The sequence below is a fragment of the Mus caroli genome, chromosome 8, assembly GCF_900094665.2.
Source record: "Mus caroli chromosome 8, CAROLI_EIJ_v1.1, whole genome shotgun sequence".
NCBI classification, from domain to species: domain Eukaryota; kingdom Metazoa; phylum Chordata; class Mammalia; order Rodentia; family Muridae; genus Mus; species Mus caroli.
This window is the reverse complement of record NC_034577.1, coordinates 21983811-21998128: the sequence shown is the minus strand read 5'-3', so window position 1 is coordinate 21998128 and position 14318 is coordinate 21983811. Positions and strand designations below refer to the sequence as shown.

Below are 14318 nucleotides of genomic sequence, written 5' to 3'. Positions count from 1 at the left end.
GCCCCAGTACAGGGGAACATCAGGGCCAAAAAGTTGGGAATGGGTGGGTAGGGAGGGGGGGGGGGGGTATGGGGGACTTTTGGGATAGTATTGGAAATGTAATTGAGGACAATACGTATAAAAAATATTAAAAATTAAAAAAAAGAAAATGTAAACGAGGAAAATACCTAATAAAAAAATAAATTAAAAAAAAAAAGAAATCATGGCTGGATAGGATTTGTGGTTACTTTCTTGTGTGTTTACTTCTTGTTTACTTGGTAGCAAACTTGGTATGTGTATGTGTGTGTGTGTGTGTGTGTGTGTGTGTGTGTGTGTGTGTGTGTGTGTGTGAAAAACAGTAACAAAGAAAAAGAAGCCATGGATTTGAAAGGGAGCAGGGATAGGAGAGCATGTGGGGGCTTGAAAAGAGGAAAGAGCAAACGGGGAAAGTGTTGTTATAGTTTAATTTTTAAAAATAGAAACAAATGAGTAGAAAATATGAAGTGTCACCTGAGTGCTGGTGCATATCACACAAGCCTGGTAATCCAAGGTCAGTCTTGGGAACTCAAAAGTGGGAGGAAAGAATGAATTTCACATAGTTGTCATAACTTCTCAACATATGCCAACACACGTCATGTTCACAAACACAGTAATAACACATTTTTAAGTTAAGATAAAGGATTTATCTGAAATTTTGTTAAATCACTGAACCATGACAGTCACTGGTTGCTACATTTTGTTGTCCATATTTTGTAAGAATAAATGTGATGGGTATACTACTTCTTGCCTCCAGAAATAAACAAGATGCTAAGACAGAAGTGGATAGATATGAGCCAGAATTCACTTTGTCCACAGGTCCTTCCCCATGAACTCTTTCCTCATCTTTGTTGGGCAGTACAGCAGTCATGTTAAGAAAGTCCTCAGGCAACAAAGGTGGCTAAGTGGGCAAAAGAACATGCCATGAAAGCATGAGGAGCAGAGTTCAAATTCCAAGAACCCACTTAAAATCCTGATGCACAGTAGTACTGTTTATAGTCCTAGCACTTCTGCAAGAACATGGGAGACTAAGAAAGGAGAATTACCAGAAACTCTAGAGCCAGCTATTCTGGAATTCCCAATAGAAAAAGACTAAAGAAACCCTGACTCACCAACACACATATTGCAGTGTATGTGTGTGCTCACATCCACATGCATGGATGCACACATAAACATACTGCGCACTCAGAAACATGAAATACACAGACACACAAGAGATACACCTGCAAATGACCTTCACTGAATTTAGACTTCATGTCTCTCAGCCCCGTGTTAAAAAGAGACCTCAGCATCTTTTCTGTGATGATGTCATCTGTGAATTTTACATGAAGCAGTCACAGTGTTTGACACTTCCTTTATTGCCCTGGAATGATATAGCACAACATCCTAATCTGTTCTATTCAGTAACTGGAAATTTATCAAGATCATAGCAACCACAGATCATAGTTATAGTAAGCACAGCTTCACCATGAAGGAATCAAGCAACGGTTGCTGTCCAATAGCAAGTTATTATTTGGAAAAGGTGACAAGGACTCGACTCAGGACACTGTCATTCTAATCCTGGGTATCCTAGGGATCCATGTACAACCCTACTGCTTCACACACTGGGTGTATTGAAGACAAGTGCACTGAACAAATGAAGTAAACGCTTATTTGCAGGCAACAGGAAATCTAAGAAGAAATGACTAAATGGAGATGACAGTGACTTCACATTAATCATGTCAGCAGTGGTAAATACACATAACTTAAACATTTTAGTGATAAGTCAAGTTTAATCTGCTTTGTAAATATGAAATGTGGTTATGGTATTGGACAAAAAACCAGAAATGAAATACTGTGGAAAGCTACCAAGAATGAGGGTTAGGCATTAGTCACTATAGATAGTTAAAAGATGCCTTACTGGAAATAGCTTGCAAGGTGTTAAATTATATATTAATTTATCACCTAGTGATACTCCACATTAGTCCACAAAGTAAGTGGACCTGGATTGTGATCATTTTTTCCAAAAAGAAAAACAATATCTAGTCACATACCAACTGTGGCTTCTTCACACTGCTGTGACATCTTGAATGTTGTTCTGATGAAACTCGTACAGTGGGTTCTACTAAAAATTTCATACAAGTGGTTAAAATTAACAATCTAAACAGTCAGAAAATGATCATCTATATAACCAGTCATTGGAAATCAAGGAGAAGAAGAAGGAGGAGGGGGGAGGAGGGGGAGGAGGAGGAAGAGGAAAAGAGGCAGAAGAAGAAGAAGGAGAAGAAGAAGAAGAAGAAGAAGAAGAAGAAGAAGAAGAAGAAGAAGAAGAAGAAGAAGAAGAAGAAGAAGAAGAAGGAGAAGAAGAAGAAGAAGAAGAAGAAGAAGAAGAAGAAGAAGAAGAAGAAGAAGAAGAAGAAGAAGAAGAAGAAGAAGAAGAAGAAAGAGGGAGGAGGAGGAAGAGGAAAAGAGGCAGAAGAAGAAGAAGGAGAGGAGGAGGAGGAGGAGGAGGAGGAGGAAGAGGAACCACCACCACCACCACCAAACCACCTTGGACATTAATTTAAGAATTAAACATTTAAATTAATGAATATTTATTTACTGGTTTAGGAAATGTATACAACTATCAAGAATTCCATATACCAAATAGATATACACTAGGAGGCACATATGTCAAAAATGCATGCAAAAGCTGTCCAAGTAAACAGAAATGACTACACACACAGAAACTAAGTTGATGATAATGTGGAGTCACATAAAGCTACACTACATACTATTTCTATCTGAGGAGAGGAATTTATCAAAGATTTACTTTCCTACAAGTTCTTACACATCTTTATGCAAACACCTTCTTCCCCATATTGCAAATGTGTTTCTCTACTATTTTGACACACCTTTTCTTTTTCCTAAAACTCAGCAAAGGATGTGAAGTCTTTCTGGATTCTCATTTTCCAGGTCAAAATATACTTTTCTCTGAACTACCTTAGAATTTTATCCTTTTTCAAATGTCTCCTTTCCATTTGAAGTGTCAGTTATTTCTTTAGATAGCTAATTTTTTACTTCTGGCCTAAAATTGACAATGTTCATACCACCTTTTTTCAGTTTTTAACTCTATTGTTATAATTTATTATTATTAATCATCATCATCTTATCATCACCCTCATCATTACTGTTATTATTTTATATGTATGGGTGTGTTGTCTGCATGTATATCAGTTACCATGTGAGTGACTGGTGACTACAGAGCACAGAATTAGGTATCAAATCACATAGAACTGGAGTTACACAGGGCTTTAAGCCATCCTTGTGGGTAATGGCAGTGGAGCCAAGTGCTCAGAAGAAACATCCAGTGCTCTTTATAAAAGTATCTTTTATTTGCCTGATGAAATGGTCATCTCAGAGGCTTACTGCTGAGAAGTCCACCCTTTCTCATTCTTTCTGAACTCTGGCTGTCTGCTTCAACAGACATTCTGGCCCAAACTACTCTTCCTTTTTTATTATTATTATATTAGCTATTTTCTTCATTTACAATTCAAATGCTATCCCAAAAGTCCCTTAAGCCCTCCCCCCACCCTGCTCTCCAACCCACCCACTCCCACTTCCTGGACCTGGTATTCCCGTATATTGAGGCATATAATCTTTGCAAGACCAAGGGCCTCTCCTCCCAATGATGGCCAATTAGGCCATTTTCTGCTACATATGCAGCTAGAAACACAAGCTCCGGGGGTACTAGTTAGTTCATATCATTGTTCCTCCTATAGCGTTGCAGACCCCTTCAGCTCCTTGGGTACTCTCTCTAGCTCCTCCATTGGGGGCCCTGTGTTCCATCTGATAGATGACTCTGAGCATCCACTTCTGTATTTGCCAGGCACTGGCATAGCCTCACAAGAGTCAGCTATATCAGGGACCTGTCAGCAAAATCTTGCTGGCATATGCAATTGTGTCTGCGTTCGGTGGTTGATTATGGTATGGATCCCCAGATGGGGCAGTCTCTGCATAGTCGTTCCTTCTGTCTCATCTCCAAACTCTGTCTCTGTAACTGCTTCCATGGGTATTTTATTCCCCATTCTAAGGAGGGACGAAGTATCCACACTTTGGTATTCCTTCTTCTTGAGTTTCATGTGTTTTGCAAATTGTATCTTGGGTATTCTAAGTTTCTGGGCTAATAACCACTTAACAGTGAGTGCATATCATGTGAGTTCTTTTGTGATTGGGTTACTTCACTCAGTAACCCAATCCCAAACTACTCTTCAAGCCAATTGATTCTGTCTTCTCTCATTTTCTCATTGAATTGCTCTGCTTAGCCTAAAACTAATTTTGGCAAGTTGTCCTAATCTTCTGGCTTCTTCTTATTCTCTGCCTTCAACTGCCTCTGCTGACCTGCACTAAACTGCATCAACTCACAAATAAATTCAACTTCATTGCACTGACTCCCCACTGACTCAACTCCCAACTCTCTCTCTCTGAACTGCTCTTAAATAGCTTTTCTTTTCTGTGTTCTTCTCCTGAAAGTTGAACATATCCTATCTCTGACTCATTCTGTCAAATCTTTTTCTGATTCATCACTTTGTCTGTCCCCCAGTTTGAAGTCACTTTCAAACATGGTGTACTGGCTATTTTTGTGTCAACTTGACACAGCTGGAGTTATCACAGAGAAAGGAGCTTCAGTTGAGGAAATGCCTCCATGAGATCCAACTGTAAGGCATTTTCTCAATTAGTGATCAAGGGGGAAAGGCCCCTTGTGGGTGGGACCATTCCCTGGGCTGGTAGTCTTGGGTTCTATAAGAGAGTAGGAGGCAAGCCAGTAAAGAACATCCCTACTACTTTCTTCTATAAACTTTCTTCTATAAACTAACCTGACCTACACTGGTTGGGCTTAAAGGGATGTACTAAAGGTTTCTCTGAAGTCTGGCCAGAGTAGCCATGTTTCTGGATTAAAATTCCTCTACAACTCTTAACCACTGAGCTATCGCTCCAGCTCTTATTTGGGTCAGTATGTGTGTGTGTGTGTGTGTGTTTAATCACTATCTCATTTACTTTACTCAATAAGTGTTCACTAAATTCTTATTGGTTCCTGCCCTGGAATGTGTTGGACACAAATGTTTCTGTGATGTTCATACACAGGTACTGCCTAAGGTGATTCCTGAAGCTTGAGAACAGGCAAGTGAGGAGGTGTGGAAGATGGCACAAGAGAGGGGGAGGAGTGTTGGAGAGAAGGAGCCACTGTCCTTGACAATAACTTGAGTACTTGAGTACAGATACCACTATCTACAACTGCCTATCATCATTTACTGTAAAGAAAACCTGTCGATTTAAGACTTGCTATTTCTTTCCTTAATGCATTTTCAGCAATGAGGGATATAAGGCACCCACTGGCTTTAGGTCCTACTGCTCATCGCTGAGAACTTTTGTTGCTTCTATCTTATTTATCTTCTTCCTACATTTACAGGACCACTGCCCTTTATTTTGCAAAGGATTTATTTCTAGAATCTCAACTAAAACCATGACATGATTTCCATGCAATTATTCTTTGTATCTTAGCCCATTTTAATCTTTGCTCCCTCTTCCTAAGCATTCCTCTGTTTCCTAAAATTCTCATTTTAAATAGAAGACTGATGCTCTATATCCTATTGCAGTTTCTCCAATAATATCTGGATGTGAATTCTTTCAGAAGCTTGAGAACATACACACACCTACTTAGGACTTTCTAGTTCATAAATATTTAGTGGGCAGCTTTCTTTGGTAAAGACGGTGTTCTCTGTCTTCCTGTATCAGTGGGCACTCCCTGCAAAGACTTTTATTTTGGTTGTGAGCCTTGCCTTTAGTGGTTGAGCTATCTCTGCAGCCCAACAATGACTCTCTATGCACAGAGTGCTCACCTTTGTCTTTACCAGCTCCTCTGTGTCTTCTGCTTTTTTCAGGACCCACAGACACTCGGGCACTCCACTTCAGTTGGAACCGCTCAAGGATGGGCTGATAAAATGAGCATCAGTAAGGAGCTGTCAACATTTCCTAACATCACCTTTTCCTTTCTCAAAATCAACTACATATAAAGTCACATGTGTAGAAAACCAAAAACATATTTTGAATATAGATCCTTATGTGTGCTATCTAAATACATCTGTATTTTCTCTCATGTGGTAATTGGCCATAGAAGTCTAGAGGAGACATAATTATATAAGAGACTATACAGTGCATCTTTGAACAAGAGGTTAGCTTCAGAATGCCTAGACTACTTTCAATAATCACAAACCACCAGAATTGTGAAAATGTTTATGAAAACAAATCTCATTATCCTCTTGCTGTTATAGAATTAGATAATGAGATGTTTTTCATGGACAGACATGCTCTTTCTTGCAAAAAAAAATAGACAAGAAAAGAGCCTTTCTACCATGTCCTCTTGGAATTTCGCTCATCATTGTTATAAGATTAACATTATAACTATATTAAAAGTCAATGCTTTTAGTAAGAAAATATCTGATTACATAGAGACCACATCATATAGAAAACTTTCTTAGGTTAGCAGTTAATTAAAGCATCAGAAAATTACATATGCCATGAAAGCTTTTAAAATTAAGAAAGAATAATAAAAACTATATGAATCATTCATAAGTGGTAGAACATAAAATCTAAGCTCCTAACATGTGTCTGGCACTGAGGGCCACATCTATGTCCACATGCCATGGGGATACAAGTGGCTGGTGGCTATTTTCTTTTCTGCTGCCAAGACAACGGGGAATATAAAGACACTGAGGATGGGAAGTGTTTAGTTATATCTATGATGATGGTGCATTAATAAATAAAAATACAGCAATTTCCTCTCCAGTTCATTTTACCAACTGTGAGCCCAAAGTCAAATTCTCCACTTCATTGCCTGTGTCTCCTGTCTGTATTTAGTTCATTTACTGTTCTGTCTGATGTCTCTCTGGGGGTGTGTGTGTATATGATCTTTCTGTTCTGTATCTGTGCTTGCATGTGTCTGTGCCTGTGTGTCTGTATCGGTTTCTGTCCCTAACAAAGGGCTTTGTTCTGTATTTGTATAACAGGACAGAATATGTGGGAAAAAGAACAAGGACAGTTTTTGCAGAAATATTTACTAGAGCTTTAAAGGGAAGGAATCACTGTCTGACCTTGACTACCACTCAAAATGGCAAACAGCTGTTTTCAACTATATCCACTCATTGCTTCAAATACTTATGAGATCTGAATTGTTTAAGGTTGCTGTCAGCATGTTGTGTACTCTCAGCAAATGATTACTACAACACACACACACACACACACACACACACACACACACACATGCACATACATTATTCTGTCCCAGCGAATGGAATGGTACATAGCTTGAGATTAATGTTGTACATTCGCTCAGGTTGTAAAGCTGATTACATAAACAAGGCACAGTAGGTTGCTTAAATTGTCTCTTAAAGGCTGACTAAGCTTAAGCGGCTGAGTACTTAGTAGGATACCAGGCTAAGTACATAGTTAAAAGTGATTTTAAGGCATATTATTAATTTGGTTGCAAGGTCCAGCAAAAGTTCAGTCACTTTGGTTTCAAGAGATAGTTTGATAAAACAGTGTCATGATAGAACTCTATATTCATATATTGTTAGAATGTTCGGCTATTGGGGATGATCGTCATAGCATTAATCAGGTTCTGGAGGGATTATTCTTCTACTATTCACCCTTTAAACTACCAAGTCTTCAGTTCAAATTTGGCCTATCTCTGTACTGGGACATTATAGGAATGGAACTCCAGAAGTTAGAAAAGGTTGTGATGAAAGGAATCCAAGGAGAAAGCTAAGAGAGAGTTAGTCACTGAGGATTTTGAAAACATTATGCATGGCACAATAGACGACATGTTCTAAAATTAGATATCATATACTAGACGTGATCTTATTATGATAGTGAGACAATGATGCCTCACGAGGACAGTGTAACTTATAACTGCCTTAGCCTGTTGTAAACATCACTAGTGAAAACAATCTTTAAAAATATGTAAAGTCTTGAATACCTTCCACTGCATCTTCTCACTGCCACCCCATCGCATCTGGTTCTCCTCTGGCCTTGGTTGTACCGTTGTGGACCCTGAGAGATACATATGTGTAGTTAAAATCAAACACGAGGACCAAGAAATAACCACAACAGTCTACTTAACTGGTGATACGGAAGTTGAAAAACGAAGTAATGAAGACTTGGATTTTTAATTTAACAATTAAATGCTCATTTCAGCCTAAAATTCAACTAGATGTTTACAGGCTTGGAATATGTTATTATCTAGAGATTCATACACCAAGAGGAGACACAATGTTGACATTAAGGACAAAGGCGTATGGACAAGTGTTTCCAGTCAACAGAAACCAGCACAACTCTGGAAAGAGAATTGGTAGGTACACAAAATCACATACAGTCACTCTGCACACTATTCTCTACTTTAAAACTCTATTAGGCATTTTCTTAATTCTAACTTCTTACATCTCATTATGTGAACACCTTCCTTATAAATGACTCTGACAAATGGCTCCCTTCTTAGAAGACTTGGCACAAATTGGGCCATCTCCCTTGATTCTATCTGCAATCTTTAGTTCTACTAAGTGAAAGGGAAAGAAAGGGAAAGAAAGCTAGTTCTACTAGCTAAGGGAAAGTGTATGCTTTCCCTTAGCTACCTAAGAGGGCTTACTTTTTTCCAAAAATTTACTTCCTCTTTGAGGTGTTATTTCTTCAGATATCCAACTCTCCCTTCTTTTATTAAATTATTGTTTATTTTGTATACATTTATTGTGTTTACATCATTCCGTCTTCTGTACCCTCTCACTAACCCTTCCATGCCCCTCAGCTTTTTTCTTTAATTATTATTATTACAAATTCTCTCTCCTCTCTCTCTCCCCCCTGTCTCTCTGTCTCTCTCTCTCTCTCTGTCTCTCTCTCTCACTCTCACTCTGTGTGTGTGTGTGTGTGTGTGTGTGTGTGTGTGTGTTTAAATTTACAAATATAGCCTGCTGACTCTGCTCTGTGCTACTTGGATATATATGTTATTTGGACTGACCACTTGGTGTTGGAAACTAACTAGCTAGAAAACCAATCCCTTGGCTGTAAACAACAGCTGTCTAATCCCTTGGCTGTAAACAACAGCTGTCTAATTAGACTCACAGCCCTCTCCACAGGAGAGAAACCATCCCTGGTGCTTTAAATTTATTGAACTGACCTGAGGCTAGCGAGGCCATGGAACCTGGAGGACTACCTACTGCTCATCACTTTCCTGGACCAGTATAATCTCTAACTTCTTTCTACACCCACAGATAAGTGTAGTTTTCATCCCTCATCCAAGAGTTTCTTGAAACAATAAACAAAGACCATAACAGAAGGTCACAACTGATTTTTGGGAAGCCCATGACCCATTATATTAGCTACAGCAAAACCCATACACCTACAACTTAGAGTCTGACAGATAAAGGGCCTGGAAAATCATATGAGCCAGGAAGTCTACTTGGGATTGTGTCTTCTGTATATGACAAGGAAGCTATAAGCATAAAATCTAAACAATATGGTTGTCAAATTAAGATCTAAACAATGGCCAAACCATTTGATATGGCAAAGTGTATGGGGAAATTTCAACTTCTCCACCCCTAAATGAAGAGCTACAGGCAATTATTGACTGCTGACTGAGAGAGAGCAAGAGTGAAGGTTCATGTCTGCAATGTGCTGGATATAAACCAACATGTTAGTAATGGTTAGTAACAGTATTGTCTGAGGTCTCTCCTAAAGAGTGAATTTAGAAAAATAGAGATCAGGAAGGCAAAATAATTGGAAGGCAAGACAAGAGAAGTAGAGCAGCAGTGAATGGAAAGAGCCAAGAATAAGTACGACCAGCCACAGTTGCTATGTCTCCCTACTGTGAAGAAAACCTAGTTCTCTAAGGCCTGGCACTTCAACCCCAGTGTCTTCCCAGGGATAATGATGGGTACAAGTTGGTGCTTTGGTTCCACTCAGTCTCTGAGACTCTTTGGTATTCTCTTCCTACATTTATAAAGAACTCTCTTAATTTATAAAGAACTTACTTCCATTGTTCAATGTATCTACTCTACACCAGTACCATGGTGTTTATATTTCTATAATTCTAGGGTACACCTCGAAGTCAGAAGTAGTGATACCTTTACAGAGTTATTATTGTTGCGGACTGTTTTTTATTCTTTTTTTTTATGTTGGAAATGGGTGAATGGACTCAAAACACATTTGATGGGGTTCTCGAAAATTAATAAGAATATTTTTTTAAAATGTGCCTTCTAAGCTATGCCAAGTCCACTGAGGAGCTGCTATAAGTAAGACATACCCTCATATGCTGAGTAAATTTATGAACATTTTAGAAACTGTGGTTATTTGAATAGACTAAGCCCCCACAGTCTCCTGTGTTTGAATGCTTGGACCACAGGAAGTGACACTATTAGGAGGTGTGTCTTTGTTGAAGGCAGTGTCTCACTGTGGGGGTGGGCCTTGAGATACTATGCTTGAGCTCCACCCAGTGTGGAAGAGAAAGTCTCTTCTTAACTGCCTTTGGACCAGGATGTAAAACTCTTGGCTCCTTCTCCAGCACTGTGTCTACCTGGATGCTGTTGTGCTTCCTGCCATAGTGATAATGGACTGGACCTCTGAAACTATAAGCCAGCCCCAATTAAATGGTGTCCCTTGTAAGAACTGCCTTGTTCATGGCCTCTCTTCACAGCAATAGAAACCCTAAGACAAAGCTATCACTCAAGATAATTGGTGGCAGACATGTCCAAGCCACACTGCACTTTGGGGCTTTCATGCCTTCATGAACTGTGTGGTGATGGCTGTGTGGAGATGACAACTAAGGGACAGCAGACTAACGCTGGACCTATGATCATACAAAGAAGCAGTGCCAACTTGTTAGAAGCCTTGAAATTAGATTGAGCGATGGCTGTTCATCAAGGGGGTCCACATTCTCTCCCCAGGTGGTCTGTTTTATGATTATGTAATATTGGGTCACATACATTTTCATAAGGTACTCTTGTAATGTCTCAATAATATAAAACTGATAAGATGATAAGTGACATTCAGTGTTTGGTTTTACTCCTAAATTTTGGAGTGAAATTCTTTTTGGTGAGAAGAACGTCTCTGTCTTCCTGATTTAATAGGCATTCTTACAATAACATTTTATTAACAGAGTTCTCACCTTTCTCTTCAGCGACTCCCATGTTTTCTCCACTTTCTTCAGGATTCAAAGACACTCGAGCATTCCACCTTGGTTGAAATCTCTCAGCGATGGGCTGACGAAATGAATGTCGGTGAGGAGCTGCACAGAGATTTCCTAAGGCCTTACCAAGACATGGCTAGACTTTCTTATCAAAAGCAACGAGATACAAATAGAAGATGCGTGTACGGGGAAACAAAACTCAAGATCCTTATTTGTGCTTTCTATATCACATCTGCATTTCTCTCCATAGGGTAACTGACTGCAGCTGTCCAGAGGAGACCTCATCATGGACAGAAGAGTCTGCAATGTACATCTTTAAACAAGAAGCTAACTTCAAAATGCCTGAGTAGTATGTGTAATCACCACAAAAACACCTAATTTTTAAGCAAATCTTATTCTTTTGCTACGGTAGGATGGGACATTGATAAGATCTACATGAACAGAAACATTTTGTATCAAAGAAAGAAAGGTCAGAGGAAAAGAGCCTTTATAATGTAAGCTTTATATGTAATATAAATAATAATAAATATTAAAATTATAATTAACAATAAGGTATATGTAATATAAGCTTTATAATGTAAGCTGAGGATAAATCATGCACTGTTTTAATTGGTCCTCTTGGGAATAAATATATATTAAATTTTTACAAGGAACTGGCTACATGGGTCATATGGGAAAGCTTCCTTACCTTACAGATAAATGAAAGTATAACTTATCCCATGGAAGTTTTCCAAATTCGGAGAGACTTTAAAACTACGAGGACATTCATAAGTAATGGGGCAAAAGAACTTTAAAGACAAATTCCTGAAATATGACAGGCATTTATTTTGTTCCCATGATAAAAAATTTATCTGACTGATGGGAATTACTTTCTAGAGATTTCTATTTGAATGTCCCTCTTCTAAAATCTCCCAAGATATCTTACTTCTCTTTCAGGGGGAAGCATAGATGCCACAAGAAGGATGGACTTGTACAGAGAGTAACATCTACCTTATTCCCACCCCTGACCCAAATACAACCTTCCTGAAAGGTCTCAGAGCTGAAACCTTTGCTAACAGAAGCTGTAAGGATTTTTTGGTTTCTCCTTTGGCTGCTCTCCCAATGCAGAACTGACTCTGCTCTTTCCAGTGTGTAATAGGAGGGCACTTAAAAGATACTATCTGGAGATAATTCAAGGTCAGAGAAGATAAAATGGCCACAGCAAGGCAGTATACATCATTGCTGTACCTGGATAGCATGTGTCTATCATTGTTTTCCACACATTACATATAGAAACTGAAACGGGCAAGACTTTAAGTGGAGTGTGCAATCTCAGTGTATTATAATATCAAACAAAATCAGTGTGTGGTAGTTTCCTATATCTGCTGATGTTCATCACTGAAATAATGTTAACAGTGGGTTGTCAAGTGTGGAGCTTGACACCAAAAGCTACATTCAATTCTATTTATTGTTAGTGGAGTCCAGTGAACATCCATGTTCTCATGCACAACTGAGATAATGAAGGTAGCAAGAGTCCAAAATAAGATAGATACACACATACACACACACACATACATACATACATACATACATACATACATACATAAACAGATAAAGATGATAGATAGATAGACTTTTACTCTCTGCTATGCTGCTGGTTATTGGGAAATCTTGGGTGAATTTTCAGTCATTGAGAGTGAACATCAAAGCATTAAACAGGTTTTGGAGTTCACTCTTCTACAGTTCCTACTTTAGACTACTCAGTCACCAGTTCAAATTTGTTCTCTCTATATACAAGGTTAAGATTATAGGGATGGAACACCAGCAATAAGAACAGATTCTAAAAGAAATCCTTGGACTGAGCACAAGGTCCCCAATGGTGGAGTTAGAGAAAGGACCCAAGGAGTTGAAGGAGTTTACAGCTCCATAGGAGGAACAACAATATGAACCAACCAGACCTCAGCCCCCAGAGCTCCCAGGGAGTAAACACCAACCAAAGAGTACACATGGAGGGACTCATGGCTCCAGCCACATATGCAGCAGAGAATGGCCTTGTCAGTCATCAACGGGAGGATAGGCCCTTGGTCCTGTGAAGGCTAGATGCCCTTCACAGTGAAGGGGAATGCCAGGACAGGGAAGTGAGAGTGGGTGGGTTGGTGAGTAGGGGGAGGGGGAGGGGGAAGGGAATAGGGAGGTTGCAGAGGGAAAACTGAGAGGGGATAACATTTCAAATGTAAAGAAAATAGCTAAGAAATAAAAAAAAGAAAAGAAAGAAAATAAAAAAAGAAATCAAGGATAGGACTTAGGAGGAGTTAGTTCCTGTAGATACTAAAAATGTTATACAAAAGGTTCTAAAATTAACCATTACATGATAATCTCTTTATTCCTCAGCACTACATGACTTGTATCTCACTCACCCTGGGTTAAATATTCATCACTGAGAAGACTCTAAATATGAAAATGTAAAATTCTGAGTACCTTTTGTGGCTTCTTGTCAATGGCATGCCATCCTGTCCAGTCCTCCTGTGGCCTTGGTTGTACTGTTGTGGCTCCTGAGAGATAAATGTGTGTAGCTAAAAATTAGACATAAGGACAGGTAAATAACCATAACCATCTACTTAACTGGTGATACAGATTTTGAAAATGAAGTAATAAAGAATTAGGGAGTTTGGTTTGGGTTGGGTTGGGTTTTTTGTTTGGTTTTGGTTTTTTGTTTGTTTGATTGATTGTGTTTGGTTGGTTGGTTGGTTGGTTGGTTTCTTTTTTTGTTGGTTCAGTTTGTTTGGTTGGTTGTTTTGTTTTGCTTTGGCTTTTTGAGACAGGGTTCCTTTGTGTATCCCTGGCTGTCATGAAACTCACTATATAGATCAGGTTGGCCTTGAACTCACAGAGATCCACACGCCTCTGGTTCCTGAGTGCTGGAATTACAGGCACGCATCACCAGTGCCCGACTTGGATTTTCTTTTTGTTTAATTAGGTATTTATTTCATTTACATTTCCAATGCTATCCCAAAAGTCCCCCACATGCTCCCCCACCCACCCACTCCCACTTCTTGGCCCTGGCATTCCCCTGTACTAGGGCATATAAAGTTTGTGTGTCCAATGGGCCTCTCTTTCCAGTGATGGCCGACTA

General features: G+C 39.1%; 1 protein-coding gene across 1 annotated transcript in view; it reads right to left on the bottom strand.

The window, feature by feature from the left end:
• The window catches only part of LOC110300178, a 101507-nt gene that overhangs the window by 39562 nt on the left and 47627 nt on the right, over positions 1 to 14318 (bottom strand). The window contains exons 30-34 of the mRNA XM_021170247.1: positions 13664 to 13758; positions 11186 to 11279; positions 8009 to 8082; positions 5874 to 5967; positions 2049 to 2119 (exon numbers count right to left, since the gene is read on the bottom strand). Coding sequence (XP_021025906.1) covers positions 2049 to 2119; positions 5874 to 5967; positions 8009 to 8082; positions 11186 to 11279; positions 13664 to 13758 — 428 coding nt within the window. The remainder of the gene's footprint in view (positions 1 to 2048; positions 2120 to 5873; positions 5968 to 8008; positions 8083 to 11185; positions 11280 to 13663; positions 13759 to 14318) is intronic.